At 39.1% G+C, this 19,605-nt stretch overlaps 1 protein-coding gene across 3 annotated transcripts in view; it reads right to left on the minus strand.

Moving 5' to 3' along the window:
* Positions 1 to 19,605, minus strand: part of TOX (thymocyte selection associated high mobility group box) — a 221,473-nt gene that overhangs the window by 81,326 nt on the left and 120,542 nt on the right. For all 3 annotated transcript variants that reach the window (XM_085221160.1, XM_085221159.1, XM_085221161.1), the window contains one exon: positions 7,631 to 7,873. In XM_085221160.1, coding sequence (XP_085077286.1) covers positions 7,631 to 7,873 — 243 coding nt within the window. The remainder of the gene's footprint in view (positions 1 to 7,630; positions 7,874 to 19,605) is intronic.

Raw genomic sequence — 19,605 nt, forward strand, 5'->3', positions numbered from 1 at the left:
TAAAATATATCTTTCTGCTCCCTGAGCAAGATAACAAGATGGGATGAGCTGATAAATGCAGTGCAAATCCACGCCAGGGGTTCAGTCTTCTCAGTTCCTTCAGAGATTCATGTGATGCAAATACATCCGTTTAAATAATGAAAACAAGTGGAAAGACATGCTATTCCACCTGATGCACAAAACTCTCCTTTTTCTCTGCACTGCGGGCTTCTCCTTCCTTTTTGTCCTCACAAAAGCACCTTCACAGTTTTTGAGAAAGACTTTTCATTTCTATTCTGTCTACAGGATCACTTATTTTTTTTTTTTTTTTTTTGCCAAAGACTGAGTTTTCAGAAACATTTCATTATCTTGCTGCTCTCGACAACTACATGCAATGTTAAAAGCAGCAGATAAAAGTCAACAATCTCTCCTGCTGAACCCCCTGAATTTCTGACATTTTCTGAGAGTTAAGTTTTCTCTATTTGCATACTCTATTATCTGTTTTGTTTGACACTTGCAACTATGATGCTGCTTATGCATTAATCACTCCTGTGAGCCCTTCACAAGTGAGGTGCTGTATCATATACCATCCTTCTGTATCATATACCAGCTTACTGTTCTCGCCACATTCCTCGTGTTTTAGCCTGTGCCCATGCCAGGGGATCTGGTTAAAAAAACAATTAATACTTCTACAAGGTTATTGTTTTGCAATTTCATGTAACAAATGAAGTCCTACTTAGACAATGGGTAACTGTTTTGCAAGTAGTTTACCAAAATGTTTTCTATAGCGGGCGGTTTTCAAAAATAAGATATGTCACCTTGTTATTTCTTCCTGAAATTACATTTTCTTCCTTACCTAGTTTGTGAAATATATGAGCTACGCTGAGTTTCAATAACCACACTCAAATAAGCACAATGCTTAAATCAACAGCTTCACTGGCAATTTTAAAGATGAGACCTGGAAGTATATCCCCCAGAAACGAGTTCTGGTCATCTGTGTATTTTTTTCTTGCAGCAATGGGCAAATGTTTACCTGCTTTATCTTTAATGTAAGTTCTTACTAGTTACAGACAGAAACAAGTTTTTCCAGATGCTTTAAGATCAGAAAAAAAGCTAAGCTCATGAAAAACACTAACCACAAAATTTTTCACAGCAATTCTAGTACTAGCTTCAAGGTGGGGTCCATCATTAGCCTGCAACCACAGGATGCTGATTTTCATTGGGAGGGGACAACTGCAGAGGTGTTACCAGTTGAGGCGCTACCAGTGACATCGCTTCTACCATAGCATAATGTTCATTGCCCCCAGGGGACAAGAGGACCCACAGGAAGGTTCTGGTCCCTTGGCTGCAGCTGGAAGGTCATTAGATCAGTCCCAGCTACAGCAGATCTGTTTAAGAGATGCCCTGTCTTGATTTCAATCCTCAGAAAACTCACCGCCTTCACAGTATGTTAAATAAATGGTAAATCTCTGTTACTGTAAAAAATGCATGTTTTGTTTCCAGTCTGATTTTAAACAGCTGTAATTGGTAGAGATTGAAAGTTTTAATTCTTTTTTTTTTTTTTTTTTTTTTTTTTTTTATAGCACAGCAAAGGCTTCTGCTAGTATATATGCAATTTATAAAACCTTGATCAAGTTACATCTTAATCAGCTTCTCTGAGTGTATTTTCTGTTGCCTTTCTGATGACAAAACATACAGCAGACATCAAAAGTAAGGAACGATAAACATGATGTCCCAGAGCCCTGGATGGAATAAATCATCATAATTCCAGAGAAGGCAATAAAGACATGCCAACTGATATCAGCTGAAGATTTGGCTGTGTATCCTTACGGTTAGGCTGCTTGACAAAACATGCACTAACTGTTGTAACCTTTTGTCACATAAAGCTTATTTCAATGAGATAACACAACTTCTAAATTAAGGTGGGTTTTGTTGTTGTTGTTTTTTTTTGTTTGTTTTTAAAGAAAAATATCCTACAAGATTAAAAAAGTGGCTTAATAAGAGGAAAAGAATATTTTTACACAAGATATTCTATGACCTTAGCTTTATAATTTGGTAGTTCTGATGGCAATAATTCACTGCAATAAAATTTGGGGTAGCAGCAGGTCTGTGTAGCATAACAGTAAATTTTAATGTAAACTCAAGACCAGAGCCCGATAATGAGACACAAATATGAAGTATTCACCAGAGACTAAAAGTATCTTCTACCACTACCATCCAATACAAGCTAGAAAAAGTACCCAACTGTGATGCAAATCTCAACGCTTAGGTTAGAAGGGACAAATATTTTGTGTTATTATCAAAATTATTCATTTTGTTCATCAGCACCATAAATTTCTGTTTGACTTGGTAGTTTGCATTAACGCCTAAAGGTGACAGAAAAATCAACCACATAGGTCAGCCTCAAGTTGAGTCATGAATACTGAATTTAAACTAATATTTATGAAGCTCTTAAATGCATTCCAGCTATAACAACAGCAATCTCCTGTATTGGATTTCTTAGCAACTGTACTGTGAATAAGAAACACCAGTGTCATTCTACCTGAGATGAGAAATGGAAAAAAAAAGCAGCTGCCTTCTTTTCTTCAGTATTACATAGTGGCACACTTTGTTTAAGATATTATTCTCTCATGAGTTGCATACCTACAAAATATAATTCATAAGAAAGAATAGTGTAATTGTACAGTGTAATTGTTCAGGCTTTGATGAAATGGGGCATAATGTTAAATAATTATACACTGCCTTTATTCTTCTGTCACAGTGTGGGAAAAAAAAAAAAAGCTTTTTATTGCTTTTATTTTAATATAAGGACATGGGCCTTTGTGACATGCATTTTATTTCAAACTAAAATGTCTATTATTCCACATCGGAACAATTATAGCTGATATCACATACTCTTCAGTGCCCTGGAAGATCTTTAGCTCTAGTCCACTGTTACATATTTTATGCATTACATGAAATAAGATACCTTAAGATTTTGAAAATATTTATTTTTGAAACAGCAATGAAATTGTCTGTAATCACATTTTCTGCTCTGCTTTGAAAGCAGCATTATTCAATATGCCAGTGGTCTTTTTCATAAGAGCAACATATTAGAAATTCATGCTGCTCTAATATATCTGAATTCATTGATGTACTGCACTCCCTATAGACCTAAAGAAACATTTCTGCTTCAGTTTCACATGTCCTGCATATTACCTACTGATGTGGTGGTTGTCAAAACAGTTGTACAGTAGTCTTTGAATTCAAAGCGTACCTTGACTGTATACTAAAAATGACAATAAACCTAAGTATATACATTATGCTGGCATTTGTTGCCAGCACAAGTAGAGCATTTGGGAAATAAATCCCCTGATTTTATTGCCTTTTAACATCTTTTCCACTTTAAAGTTCAAACCCAGAAATTTGAAGCATTCCAAGAAATTGAAGTCTCTTTTATTTCTTTCTTGCAAATTTTCTATAGTATACCATCATGAGTAACATCTTCAAAAAGATCAGAACAGGAATGAACTGAAAGCATTCCAAAAATAGCTTCTCTTTCTGTATATGAAAACAAGTGTGATTTTAACCCTGGTTTCTTGAGGAAAAAGCCATTTATAGTATATACTAAAGCTGAAATGACTGTAATTTTGTTGATAGAAAGGACACACAGTAAAACTCATTCTATACAACACATCCAGAAGCACATTTACAGATAAATGCCCATTTTCACAAGATGGTGTGTGTATACATGCATTTATTTGCACATGTTGGAAGAGCATTTCTTGTAGTTCTTGGAATATTTTAGGAAAATTAATGAAGAGAAGTGCTGGCTGGTCAAGGCCTAAGTGAAACTGAACCAAACCTACATTCAATTATAGTACACTGGAAAGGGATTGTTATTCTATTGTATAAAAACAAACATGCCTACAGAGCACCAAGACATTTTCATTAAACAGCGATAGCTGTATCTGACTGAATCCAATTAAGAAGCGGGAATACAAGCCATGTCCATTTGGAAGAAGGACCTTAGAGAGCTGCCGTGCTTGGACCACCATCCTGAGGCTGGACTATGCTGCCATACTCATATTCTGCATGAATTCTGCAGATTTCTCAACCCCAATATCTGATGCAAATGTAAATATAATGAGAACCTGAATAAATCTGTATTTGACGGTAAGGTATAAATGAGTGTGTGTGTTGTGTGTGTATGCATGTGTATGCCAATATGTCACCTAAGTGGAAAGAAAATGAATAAATAAACGTAGAAGCCAATGTAAGAACTGACAGCAGAATACCGAAACAGGGAAATGCTAGTGATTTATTTTTTCAAGTACTGGGAGTACAACAGGAACTTCAATCCATCTAAAAAACTTCTAAGGAGATTAATTCCAAATTTAAGTGCCAGACAGTAAATGGTAACAGGAAATTTCCATCTCCCAGCATTGTAAAATTTTTCAGAGAGAATTCCCACAGTGTAAAAAAAACTGTAAGAAGCTGATCCCTAATAAGAATTTACGAAGCCAGGAGTGGGTTCTTATTGTGTGCATTTAAGCACTTCCACAGAGAAGAATGCTTACAGAACTTGGGGGCAAATCCTGCAATCCTTATTCAAAGAGATTTCACTTGAAGCTTGGAAGGAGTGCTGTAGACTATGAAACCACAGGAGTTTTGAAGGATTTTTAGGAAGGCTAAATCCTCAATTTCAATCTGACCAAAATAATGGAAATACTCATCTGAAAACACCTGGTAGTTGAGATGAAAGAGAAATGCTACAGTGTACAAAATGCTTTACTACTTTGCTTTTTAGCTCAATGTGCTTCCTTTCTCTGATTTAGCTAGCAGTAATTAACACTTTATGTATAAAAACAGCAATTGAAAACCACTCATTGATTCTAATGCTGACAAAAAGTTAGGTATCATTGCTACGATACCAACAAGATTTAAAAACTTGCTAAAAAGAAAAGATGTTTAAACTAAAAAAATAATCTTCAATCAGATGCACATTGCACAGCATCTGAATTAGTCCCACTACAAGTAAAATTTGCTGAAGATGTGAAATTAATTAGGGAGAGAGAACAGCCAACAGGTTAATTTCTAAGAATAATTTTTTTCTAAAAATACTTACTTGTGCCCTGAAAAATGAAGCAAGATACACAGTTTCCAAATACTCTTAAATGATAGCTGATATACTAGAAATAATACAGAACAAGGGTTTAGACAGATTGGAGAAACTTATACATTATATTCTATGCAGGGCAATAAAAAAGTGATTTAGGCAAATAGTTGTTAAATGGATCAGAGTTTGATGAGATAGTAAAAGGGAAACTTAGAGATAAGTGATAGCAAGAAAAAAGAGGCATATTGGAGAAGAAAAGTTGTAAAGATTCTGGATTATAAAGAAGAGCTTCAATACTATGTAAAGAATGCTAAATCTACAAAATCCTGTTTTTCTTCATCAATGGAAGGGCAAAAGCACAATGGAACCATTCAATTCACCAAAGAAGGCACTGAATTCACTAAAGAATCAACTTAAATTATCTCTCTCAAGTTAATTCCTCTTGTTACCAAATTCAAATCTGAGGAACCATACTGCACAACAGTATTTGAGCTGTGCAGAATTGTGGTGTTAACAACCTACCAGTTGACTAATGTGAGATGTAGCTTAATCCCCTTGACAGGCAAGACAGCTTGAGCTAAAACTATCGCTAGTTAAGAAGCCCTCTTGCGTGTGAAGGGCAAGCAAGTTAAGGATAACAGTGGAGTTAGCCCATGATACTTTAAAGATCATGCTTTATTTATTGAATGAATCCTGAGAAATGACTGTTTAAATTTAATGCATATTTTCCCGAGTTCTGATTTTCATTTTTTTCTGATCTACTCTAAGTCCCAGTGGCAAAATTGTCTAGCTATATTATTCAGGTCTTTTCTGCATTTGCCCTAAATGCAGTAATTCACTGTGATGTTCTACAAACTCTCAAGGCCCTTTGTTCAGAGCCTGCTGCAAGAGGTTAATGCAGAACATCAGAGCTTAAAAGAATGCATAGTTTTGAGTCATAACCATGGCTTAGAAGAGGTCAATCCAATGAAATACTGATTATCTCGCTGGAGTGCTGTGAGTTTTCTTACTTTTGTAGGTCCATTCATAGTTCTGATCCTGAGCATCTCACAGAAGATCTAGTCCATATTCTTTGACAAAAGCTTTGTAGAAATGCAAGTAAAATTAAAAACATTTCCAGAAAGCATATTTATATTTCTGTATGAAAATCTTTCCTCCCACCCTCACACCTCTCATTATTGAACATAACCCTGGGGTCAGAGTCTGACCTCAAAAATGAAGTATGCAACACCCTTGTAAATCAATAACATCTAAGCAGCACATAAAAAGCCAAGACTAGCCCCCCTGCAGTACAGCTTGTTGGACATTCTCAGAGTGAATGCAGAGCTCCTTGCAACCACGGCATCTTTATTTTAATTAAGTTGCAGTGAGGCCCTTGTGACAAGGCAGATTTTCATTGCAAACTAACTATTTTCCTTCCAGCTTACAATTTCAGTTCTTTGGCCAACCTGGCTTTCCCTCAGCCCCTGCCTCTGAGGCTGTTTGCCTCTGGGACTAGTGGGGAGCTGAGCTCAGATCTCTCAGCCCCTAAACCTCCGCGTGCTGATTTATTATTTTATTTTAGTCAATACAGTGAAGAGCTAGTGAGGTGGAAGCCTAAAGTGCCTCAGTCCCTAAGCAAGAGCTTCCCAGCTGGGACACAGCTCACTAAATCTCTGATTGTCCTGGTAAGAAGCCCAGATAATAGGTCTAAGAAGAGCAGATCCTTAACTTCATCTGTCTGGATTTGCAGTTCCATTTAGAAGAGTGCCTGGAGTCAAGTGAGTCCCACATAACACCAGGTCCCATTCTCTACCAGGGGATTTTTTACTCTTTGGTTTAGAATTTGGTGCCAGCATGAAATAATGGCCTCTGTAAAAAGGTCTTGTAGGGAGCTGGTATGCAGGAAGTATACTAATTATTTGTAGAGCCCACTTGAAAATGTAACATGTAAAGTAGCTCTGCAGTTGTTGCAAGCAATTCAGCATTCAAAGAAGTGATTTATAATATAAGGTTTTCCAAGACTAAAACCATAACAACTATCTGACAGATTTTATAAGCAAATTGTCCAGTCATTTCAATTGGATTCTGTCTGGATAAGGACTAGAAACTGTAAAAAGGCTATAAGATTTGGCCTGGAATCAGAAATAACATTTGCTGTTTTCCAAACGTGTGGTAAACAAGAAAGGAGATATTCAATTTTTCGTACATCTTTCAGTACATGCTAATTAGAATGGAAAGAATCTCGTAAGAAAAAAGCATAGAACAACAACCATCTGGATCCAAATCCTGCTCCAATGAAGTCAAAACCCTGGGCCTGCTTTTGTCATTATTTAAAACTAAGTAATGTAGGACTAATACTACTCCAGGCAGTGGGTATCATCCTGGTTTTGAGGAATTCACCTGTAAAACCTCCATTGCCTCCAGTGGGAGGAGCATTTCACAGTACAATGTAAAACTGAGTCAAGTCAGCTTGCTCTATGACTTCAATGGTGTAGGAGCTAGCCCTGGGTCTGTATGTACACATTTTCATAACTTAAAGTAGTACAAAAGGGGAAGACTGAAAATACTCACCACAGAGAGCGAATTGGAAAGCAGTGTCCCATCTTGGCCAAGCATGTTGGAAACGGTAATTTCAGGTAAATCCATGTTTTGTGGGTGGAATGGAAGGAGGCCATTATGGTTCATTGGATGACACAGAGAGTGATATCCAGACTCTATTTCATTCAAGTGCACCAGTGAATGGTCAGGCAATGACGGAGGAGTGATTGGAGGTATGTTAAAATCTTCACTTTCAAGACTTGGACCAGGAAAAGACTGAAAAACAAATACAGAAATTGTGATGAAAATCAACGAATACCAAACAATAATAATAACAGAAGTCGCACAAAACAAAAAATGTCCAGGCCACACACTACTAAGCAGGAATTTCAACTTTACAAAGAGAATATTTTAAACGCCTACATATTATAACAGTGGAGTTTCACTATTATGTATGGGAAAAAATTACCCCTAAGGCATAAGACTCTCTGATACTTTCACAGCTTCTATTAGAAAGACATTTTCTTTTTTTTAAAGAAGTTGAATTCAATCAGATTTCAAGGGTCCTATTAAAATTTTCTAAGAGTGATCATACAGATGAATACCTTTTTCATGGGGACTGTGGTAAAAGGAATGCAATTTTTAAAATTAACATTGGCTCAAAATGGTTCACCAGACTCCCTGACACTCAGATCATGAACTATTCAGTAAGGAAGAAAAATATTGCTTTTAGGTTTACAAGAGAACCGGGCATTTGTTCTGCTACAAAGAAAAACAAATAAATATAGAAACAGGACACACTTTGTATGAATTTTCTGTATGTTTATAAAAATAAATTTACAATGTCTCAAAAAATACAGATTTCTCTTTTCTTAATCTATAATATCAAACACACATACATTTTGTCAGCCATATGAATTAGTTTTTCCATGAATCAACTGTTGAGACTTTTGTTGTCCACTGCCATTAAGTCACAGAATCACAGAATCACAGAATTGCCCAGGTTGGAAAAGACTTAAAAATCATCAAGTCCAATTGCAACCTAAGCATACTACCCTAACTCTAACAACCCTCTGCTAAATCATGTCCCTGAGCACCACATCCAAACGGTTTTTAAACACATCCAGGGATGGTGGCTCAACCACCTCCCTGGGGAGCCTATTCCAGTGCTTAACAACCCTTTCAGTATCCAACCTAAACATACCCTGGTGCAACTTAAGGCCATTTCCCCTTGTTCTGTGACCTGTCACCAGTGAGAAGAGACCAACCATGCACTCACTGTAAGAACCTTTCAGATACTGGAGCAATAAGCTTCCCTCAACCTCCTTTTCCCCAGGCTAAACAGCTCCTTCAGTCACTCCTCATAGGGCATATTCTCCATGCCATTCACCGGCCTTCTTTGGATCTGCTCCAGCACCTGAATGTCCTTGCCCAAAAATGAACACAGTACTCAAGGTGAGGCCTCACCAATACCAAGTACAGGGGCAGGATGACTTCCCGAGTCCTGCTCACCTCACCATTCCTGATACAAGCTAGGATGCCATTGGCCTTCTTGGCCACCTGGGCACACTGCTGGCTCATATTCAGCTGACTGTCCATCAGTACAACAAGGTCCCTTTTCATCAGGCAGCTTTCCAGCCTGGGGAGCCAAGCCTGTAGGGTTGCCTGGGGTTGTTGTGTCCAAAATGCAGGACCTGACACTTGGCCCTATTGAAACTCATACAATTAACCTTGGCCCATAGATCCAGTCTACCCAGATCCCTCTGTAATGCCTTTCTCTCCTCTGGCAGATCAGCACTCCCTCCCAACGTGGTGTCATCTGCAAACTTAGTGAGGGTGCACTCAATCCCCTTATCAAGATCATTAATAAAGATGTTAAACAGAAGAGGCCCCAGTACTCAGCCCTGGGGGACACCACTCATGACCGGCCACTGGTCATCCAACTCAAATTGATCCAAGGAAAAGCTACAGGCAAAGTCAGAGTAATGCACCAATGAGGATAATTGCTATTATTTATCTACATTCTTCATGCAGCAGGTAGGCTCACTTGGAGAATAGGGGTAACTATGTTTTGATTTCTTAAAGGGAAAAAGTAAGCAGTGTTAGATGCATGATCCAAAAAAAGAGTTAAAGAGATTAGTTACAGTGGTTCAATCACTTTGAACCTCCTTTTAGAAAATGTTAGCACATGCCAGAGCCACAGTTCTGAGATAGCACAGAGAGGCTAGTTCCATCCATTTTGCTCCTCTTCTGCAACATGGCACTGCTGTAGATGCTGCCTTTCTTTACTCTGGAAGTGCAAGGACTTAGATACATTCTGCATCTGCAAAGTACCTTCAAGAAAGATGAAAACGAGGCCATAATTTCAAGGAACAACTATTAGAAGACAATGTTTTCCCAAATAGAAGTTTGTAAATAGTACAGTGTATGAACTCATACAGAAGGACAAGGGAAGAATCAATACCCAATTATCAACAGAGAGGTTTTCATTAGTTATCATAGTAATACTGTCTTCCCCAATGCCTACGGTTACTCTTTTACATCCATGTATGAGCATGGATATAAAAATTTTACCAAACAACAATCAAGAGGCAAAAGTGAAACTCCAGAGAATGAAAACAACAGGACAGGCTCTGGCAGCAATATCATTATCCTTACTTGAGAGGACTTTGGTTCTGCCGATGTCTTATAGATGTGTTTCCCAGGAGTTTGCTACCTCACTGCCATTTGCTCTTCCTAATGGGAAGGAATCTTTGTCCATAGGATGATCTACTGTGAAAGGAAATATTCCTAAACCAAACATAAATAGTCTGGATGTAGCTACACACCTAATATTGAAGGTGTTCAGCAAAACGGCTGTTTTATTTGCGCACCCTTCTTTCCTAGAAGAATGACAGTCCAGCTTTTGCTGTAATTAGACCTTGATTTGTTGTTTCAATTGTCTTTAATTAGTAACACAAAAAATGGTGGAAGGAATTGCACTGCATTTATGACATTAAATTCACTTATGGAAAGGGAAGTAAAATACCAGTGCCATAAAATTCCACCACTCAAAGTGTGTCAATCATGTGTAACTGTATATATCATGTGGACTAAATATTTTAAATACAAGGTTTCTCTGGGGCTATTAAAAAAAAAGTTATTGTTTGAGAATTGGTTAGGTTGTACTTGATCCCACATCAGTGTTGATTACTATTGAGGAGGCTTCTGAAAGTAGTATGAGTAGTGTAGGCAATAGTAACATGTCAAAACAATATATAATTTGTATGATGTTAATCACTAACTGTAGTAAACATAATCCTATCATACTATGGTAATGCCTGAAAAAAAAAACAGCCAGTTATAGAGCACTAGTGCTTCTTATACACATACTTCTAATTATTTTTTCTTTTAATTTTATTCAATAAGAAAACACAAACTATTTGTCAGCTTCAATCAAACTAGGCAGAATGCAAGTACAGCTCATATGCATTAATAATAATTGTAGCCTACAGAATTAACTTTTCCTAGAGCATGGGGAGAAGGATTAGAGTCTTTCTACACTCCCCTCCAGGTTTCTTGCTTTCATGGTTAGCTACAACATCAGCACAATTTTCCCCACGCAGAAAGATACAAAACAACTCCATTTCATTCTAGTGGTCACAAAAGTCCAAGCTTTCCTTTTCACTTTTGAATCAAAAAGAGTAGCTTTATTTACTTTACCACAGAGCTGCCAGGAACTTTGCCAATGGTTGTGCTTTCATATCGTGACTGTGGTAGTGGTTTTTCTCAGGTCTTCAGTTTAGGGGAACTTCCCAAATCTTTATTACATTAAATAGAGGAAGTCCTCTGCAGAGTAACACCATCAACCCCAATGCAAAGCGCTGAAGGAATAAAGGCTTTAATTTTACTTCATACTAAAGAAAATTTTAATTACATCTGAATTTATTACAAGCAGATTTCAGTGTATTTCAGATGGGAACTACACAGTGGATGCTTCAGAACTAAACATCTTTTAATCTGGGCTATTTACAGAATTGAAAATATCAGCAAACCATCTGAATTAGTGATGTCTTCTCAAACCTAAATGACAATAATCTGTGGTTTTGGTTAAATATCTGTGACATTTCTGCCTCAAATAATGGAAACTTCATAGAACAAGTGATCTTTGAGATAACCACTCTAAGATGAAGAGACCTAATTACCTATGCCATCTTAGCCTATAACTTTATGAGATAAGCTTGCCATAATAAAATGATATGAACGCTTAACCCTGAGACACCATCCTACCAAAGTCCACACTTTTGCTCCTGAATTTTTTGCTCTTGGTCTGCTTCAATTTATCTTTGGCCACTTAGCTTGGCCAAATCCAGCAACAAAACAGAGAAGAGGATCAAAACTGGGGATGTAGACAAATCTCAAGGGCTATGTGTTCTGTAATGCTAATATCACAACAAAATCTTGCTTTTATATTTTTTAGGAAGCCACAGAATCGTAGAATCACAGAATTGTAGGGGTTGGAAGGGACCTCCAGAGATCATCGAGACCAACCCCCCTGCCAAAGCAGGTTCCCTACACCAGGTCGCACAGGTAGGCGTCCAGGCAAGAGTTGAATATCTCCAGAGAAGGAGACTCCACCACCTCCCTGGGCAGCCTGTTCCAGTGCTTCGTCACCCTCACCGTAAAGACGTTCTTACGCACATTCGTGCGAAACTTCCTATGCTGCAGCTTATGTCCGTTTCCCCTTGTCCTGTCTCCATGTACCACTATGGTACTCACCACTATGGCTGCCACACCTCAGATATTTATAAACCTGGATCAGGTCCCCTCTCAGTCGTCTTCTCTCAAGGCTAAACAGACCCAGTTCACTTAGCCTTTCTTCCTAGGGGAGATGCTCCAGGCCCTTCACCATCTTTGTGGCCCTCCGCTGGACTCTTTCCAAGAGATCCCTGTCTTTTTTGTACTGGGGAGCCCAGAACTGGACACAGTACTCCAGATGAGGCCTTACCAGGGCAGAGTAGAGGGGGAGGATCACCTCCCTCGACCTGCTGGACACGCTCTTCTTAATGCACCCCAGAATGCCATTGGCCTTTTTGGCCACGAGGGCACACTGCTGGCTCATGGCCAACCTGTCGTCCACCAGGACGCCCAGGTCCCTCTCTGCAGAGCTCCTCTCCAGCAGCTCATCCCCCAGCCTGTATTGGTGCATGCAATTATTCCTCCCTAGGTGTAAGACCCTACACTTGCTTTTGTTGAACCTCATCCGGTTTCTTACTGCCCAGCTCTCCAGCCTGTCCAGGTCTCGCTGAATGGCAGCACAGCCTTCAGGCGTGTCAGCCAATCCTCCCAACTTCGTATCATCAGCAAACTTGCTGAGGGTGGCCACTATCCCCTCATCAAGGTCACTGATGAAGATGTTGAACAAGACCGGACCCAGCACAGACCCCTGGGGGACACCACTGGTTACAGGTCTTCAGCCAGATTCTGCACCATCAACGACGACCCTCTGCGCTCTGCCAGTCAGCCAGTTCTCAACCCACCTCACTGTCCACTCGTCTATCCCACACTTCCTCAGCTTTGTTATAAGGATGTCGTGGGAGACAGTATCAAATGCCTTTCTAAAATCAAGGTAGACTACATCTACCGCTCTTCCCCCATCCACCCAGCATGTGACAGCATCATAGAAGGCCACCAGGTTGGTCGAGCACGACCTCCCCTTGGTGAACCCATGCTGACTACTCCTGATAACCTCCTCTTCTCCCAGTTGTCTGGAGATGGTATCCAGCACAAGCTGTTCCATCACCTTTCCAGGGTCAGAGGTGAGGCTGACAGGCCTATAATTACCCGGATCTTCCTTCTTGCCCTTTTTGAAGACCGGAGTGACATTGGCTATCCTCCAGTCTTCAGGGACCTCCCCTGTTATCCAAGACCTCTCAAAAATGATGGAGAGCGGTTCGGCAATGACCTCCGCCAGCTCCCTCAGCACACGTGGATGCACCCCATCAGGTCCCATGGACTTGTGGACCTTAGTACTGCCTAGGCACTCACGCACGTCCTCTTTCCTGACTAAAGGCAAGTCTCCCATTCCCCAGACCCTCTCACTAACCTCCAGGGTGTGGGAAACCTGAGGGAGAGCCTTTTCACTGAAGACGGAAGTGAAGAAGGCATTCAGTATCTCTGCCTTCTCAGCATCCCCCGTTACCAGAACCCCCCCCTCTCTTAGTAAGAGGCCCACATTCTCTCTAGTTTTCCTTTTGCTGTTAACATACTTGAAGAAGCCTTTTTTATTATCCTTTATCACTTTAGCCAGATTCAATTCCAGATGGGCTTTAGCCTTCCTCGTTGCATCCCTGCAGGCCCTGACTACATTCCTATATTCTTCCCAAGTGGTCAGACCCTTTTTCCACATTTCATGGACCTTCTTCTTCCCTTTGAGCTTGCACATGAGCTCCTTGCTCATCCACACAGGTTTCCTGCCACCTTTTCCCGATTTCTCGCTCACAGGGACGCACCGATCCTGAGCTTGGAAGAAGAGCTGTTTAAATGCTGACCAGCTCTCAGAGGCCCCCTTACCTTCTAACACCCGAGCCCACAGGATAGCTCCAAGTAGGTCCCGGAAGAGATCGAAGTTGGCTCTCCTAAAGTCCAGGGTAGCAATCCTACTTATTGCTTTGCTTCTTCCACTCAGGATCTTGAACTCCACCATCTCATGATCACTACAACCCAAACTGCCCCCAACCTTTACTTCCTTAACAAGTCCATCCCTGTTGGTGAGAATAAGGTCCAGTAACACCCCTCCCCACGTCGGTTCCTCCACCACCTGCATCAGAAAGTTGTCTTCAACATACTGCAAGAACCGTCTGGATCGTGCGTGCCTGGCCATGTTGGTCGTCCAGCAAATATCTGGATAATTGAAGTCCCCCATAAGCACCAGTGCCTGGGAACGTGACGCTACATCCAGTTGCTTATGGAAGGCCTCATCAGCCTCCTCATCCTGATCAGGGGGTGTGTAGTACACACCCACAACAGTGTCACCCTTACCAGCCTGCCCCTTGATTCTCATCCATAAGCTCTCCACTGCTACATCACTCTCCCCCAAGTGAAGTTCAATACATTCTAGCTGCTCTCTCACATAAAGAGCAACTCCACCACCCCGCCTAGCCAGCCGATCTTTCCTAAAAAGCACATAGCCCTCCATGACAACATTCCAGTCATGCGAGCTGTCCCACCACGTCTCCGTGATCGCAATGAGATCATGACCTCGCGACTGCACGCAGAACTCCAGCTCTTCCTGTTTATTTCCCATGCTATGCACATTAGTATACAGACACTTAAATGAAGCAGCATCCCCCCACCCCTCTCCAAGCCTTTGAACTCTACTATCTCCACCCACCAAGTTCTGTTTGGAGCCTCGAACTGCCCCTTCAGTCCCAGCGGTCCTCATTTTGTCCCCTTCCCCCTTCATACCTAGTTTAAACACCTGTCAATAAGTCCTGCCAGTTCCTTGGCTAGAACCCTCTTTCCCCATGGAGACAGGCTGCTTCCATTTGCAGCCATCATGCCAGGACGGTCATTATCAGAGTAATAAGGAAAATGCTTGTACAACCTGACTGCATAAGAACTAAGGAAATATGGAGAAAAAAGAAAATAAAAATAAAGACTTTCTGCTTAAATAACCTACATTGATGACTGCATATTTGCCAGAAAAAAATGTATGTTTCAAAGAAATAAAAAAAAAATAATTAAAAAGCAGTTAGAGAAGGGAAACCAAGGATACCATAAACAGACTGACCACAAGAGGCAGCAAGCATTCAAATATCCAATATAATTCTGTTCAGAAAAAGCAAAATCAAATTACTATATGACAACACAGCAGATAACATACATTAAGAAAGTCTAATCTGTGTGCTCAGTGACTGTGTCAGTCACTGAACATGTATGCAACAGATCCTAGTATTAGCAACAATTCTTTAAAAAATTGAAATCTGCCTATAGATATTTTATTTAAATGAAATGAATGGTACTGCCAACTATGTAGAGCGTGTCTTAATTTTTCATTTGCACCAAGGCTTCTGCATCTGAACTGTGGAAAGATGCCAGTTTTTAAAAGATAGATGCTTCAGGCTGTCTCCTCTTCTATTATTGAACACATTGTTACATAACTGAAATAGTTATGAATCGAGAGTAATGTACAAACAATGAGCTCATTAGAAGAGGAAAAACTGCAATGTACCTTATACACATTTGAAAGTTGGAATAATATATTTGAGAGCAGACATTTCTAGAAGTTTTAGTTGGATCAACCTTATCTCTAATTCCTAAATGGAAGACCTTCAAAAGCAAGTGCTTTTTTCAGCTTCTTTTGTCTCTGCATGAACAAGGCTTGATAGCTTTAGACTACAATGCATTACTGTGGAAACCTTCGGTCTGTTACATAAATCATCTTAACACTCAGCAAGAATTGTCCAACAGTGCCATTGATATGTTCAAGTCAATGATCCTGCAAACAATTTTTTTTGTGCTTCTTCATATGGCAGACAACAGTAATAAATCATATTCATTTTAAAACATACAATATACTAATTTATCAAGCAACAGCTATCAAAAGTGTATTACAGGGGAAGGTATAACTTTCTTCTATTGTGTTAATCAATTTCTCTAATTTACATTAGGTAAAGGGCAAAGCCTCAAGCAAAACATTAATTTTCCAGTACCAGATGAATTCTATTTTCAAGAAGCAGAATGTGCTGACAATGATATTATTGATTTAAAATAATCACAATTTCAAAGTTAACTGAATTATGTAGATGAATAGTTCCACTCGAGAATCTTTTCATTAATTTTATTAATTTCATATGTATAAACTATAATAGTTTGCTCCAAAATGCTTTTCAATGAAGATTTTAAATTGAATCACGTTTTAAAGATGACAATGAATAGAAACATAAATGTTAAAGGAGATTACAAGATTTGGGCTCAGCAAACATCAATACTATTATCAAAGCATTTGAGCTTTCCTTCACATAAAGACCTAGCTATGCAGTTTTCCTATTTATAAAGGTGGAGTAACTTTAAGAGAAAAGTGCAAATCTTTTTTAGAATTGCTGAACACGCCCCCCAGAGCAAATCCTTAGAAAAACTCAAGCTCACAAGGCACACGCAGAACATCCTTACCCCTACAACCAGGAGCCTTGCCCAGCTCACCTGCACCACACTCTTACCTTCTTAATGCACCCCAGTGAGGGCCCAGCCAGGGTGCTTGTAGCCACTTTTTCACTTCTCTCCTGAAAGGCACTGTGAGGCACCTGGCTCCAAACAGTGTTACAGTTCCTAATAGCACAACCCCCAAAGTGAAGCACTGAGGGTGTTTCACCATGACCCACAAATAAACTCAGCTCCTGCTTTTGGAGATGATGTAAGAAGGGAAAACTTTCACCTCCATAGGTTTCCAGCACATAACTTCCTAAAGACAAGCAGGATAGTTCCCTCCCCTCACTGCTGCATTTTCACATTGTTACAGACTTGGTAAATGAGGCACAGAAAAATATTCATAAGATTTTTTTTCTAACAACAGGAGCAATAATGTTATTACTAATTATTTTTATGACACCTGCAATTCTTAATGTAACTTGGGATTCTATTTGACAGCTTTTGGTTTGTACTAACTGCAGTCAGTATTATCTATGTTAAAATCTTGAAATAACACTATGAGATATACTTTTATGAATTAGGTACTATATTTTCAGAATACTCTTCCTCAACTTCAGATAAAAAGTGTATTAAAAATAAAACACTTCTGCCAATACTCTCTACAAAATATACCTAAATTATTCTCACTACAAAGCAGTAGGTAATAAAACCAGCAATATGCATATTCAATAAGCAGAATTTAACTAAAAAAAAAAAAAGAAGAGGAGTCAAATCTTCACAAATCTTGCTTCTTGAAAATAAAGATGATACACCACATTTAACCTGTCAGAAGCCTCATTAGCATCATAGACTCTAAACCAGCAATCAAGACAGCGTGCTCTTCATGTGTTTACATTTTTAAATGCTCTTAAAATAGCAATAGTATAGATTTACATTAAGTATTGCTGCTTAGGGGGCAAATATTCTGTCTAAATTTCCTCCTCCCTTCTGAGAACGACACCTAAAAATGACATGACGCTGTACTCAGAGCACACAATGACAAAGGACAAAGATTCCTTTTCAGTTTTTTTTTTTTTTTTTTCTTCTTCTTTTTTTCCTCTCCTTTTTACTCATAACAGTTCAGGAACAATAGATTGCTTTCAATTTTTCAGGACAGTGGGTCCAACCCACGTCATTGTTCTCCTAAACTACTGTTGAAAACAGGCATTTCTCAATGTCTGATTTCATGTAAAAAGTTACCACTCGAGAAAACAAAGATTGAAACAGAGTTATGGTGACTCTTCATAATTCTTCTGACTTCTCTTTTGCTTAGCCCTGTGCCAATCTCAGGAAAACCTGAAAGCTTAGGGATATGCGAGCTCCTAGTTTCTACCACTGATGTTAATGACTCCAAGGCTTGACAATAAGGAGGACAATAAAGATTCAGTACACAAACAGGTAAAGGTTATTCAAGAGAGTAAAACTTGAAGGATCTGGCACTCTATTAATAAAGTGCCATCTAAGCAGTAGGACTGCTGAGACCTGAGTAATAAGCTCAATCATACTAATATCGCACCAACCATCAGTAGTATTAAGACATTTTTATAAACTGCAAGAAATATGCGAGCTATTACAAGATATAATTCTGAAAAACAGACTTCTATGTAAGAAGCCAATTTAAGAGGAAAACAACATAAACAATAGTAACTTGTGTGCTCAAGTGAGGCATCTTTTTAATTTTGAGTAATGAAGATGTCAAGCCAAATGCTAGAGTAGTTTAACTTAATTAGGTGGCCTATTTTTCCAGGCAGCCTTTCATTTCCTATTGAAAACTCAGCTTGTATGCAAGGCAACAAGAGCAATTTTGTCTGTAATGAATACCTCTGGGACTCCGCAGAGTGATCATTTGAATGTTACATTGAAGACTGGTTTGAGTAACTAGTTTGGGCTTGTTGAGCTGCCAGACTTCGTAGAACTAACTAGATTAATCAAAGAATGGCATCTTAGCGGTTTATTCGGTCAGAGGGCAATAGGTCAAGCTGACTGTACTGCGGCAGCCTTTGCCAAAAGGGACAGTATAATAGTAATTGGTCTAATTTGTAGTTCAAATTCATGTAATTCTTACAGACATTTTATGGACCAAAAAAAGTTCATTTTACATGAAGCTCAGTTGAAAAATACTGCCTGTAACATTTCCCATGGTTACATCCCATAATTCATCCACACTGCTGACCTGCAGAGTTTCCTGGAAAGGAAACTATATAACTAAAATATATGATGCCTATAACCTGTTTTCACATGCTAAAAAAGTTGTCCATGAAGGAGTGGAGGGAAACATTTTGAAGGATATTTTACACTGGTTGCTCGTTATATAGAAAATTCTGTCATGTCATGCACATGCATAGCAAAAAGCAGTGCATTTTCTCTTGTGATATGGGAAAACAATCTTCTGGCTTTTGAACACAGAATTCATCATTTGATGATTGATTTTCTGTTTACCTTTTTCACGGTAAAATAATAGCTTTTGTTATTTTTACTGTATTGATTTACAGTGGGCATATCACTGAAGTTGCCATCGTCCTGATTCCACAGCTGAGACAAGATGCACTATTTGCTTTAGTTCCTCCCTTTGGTAACTCTTAAAAAAATACTTTTAATTGATGCACAGGATCACTGTGTATACAACACGGCCAAGTTCACAATTTTAGCTTTACACTATCAGTATCTGACATTTACTTCTAAAGCCTCAAACTACTGCAGCGAGCCAATTACCCTCAAAAACTGCTTTCATTAAAAAGTTTTCAGACTTCATCGTTGTAAAGAAAATATAAGTGCAAGGATTCTACAGCCAGAAGATGAATAAAGGGATGAAAAATATGTTGTAGTTGCCAAGGTTTCTG

The sequence above is a fragment of the Meleagris gallopavo genome, chromosome 3 (assembly GCF_905368555.1).
Source record: "Meleagris gallopavo chromosome 3, MGAL_WU_HG_1.1, whole genome shotgun sequence".
Classification (NCBI taxonomy): domain Eukaryota; kingdom Metazoa; phylum Chordata; class Aves; order Galliformes; family Phasianidae; genus Meleagris; species Meleagris gallopavo.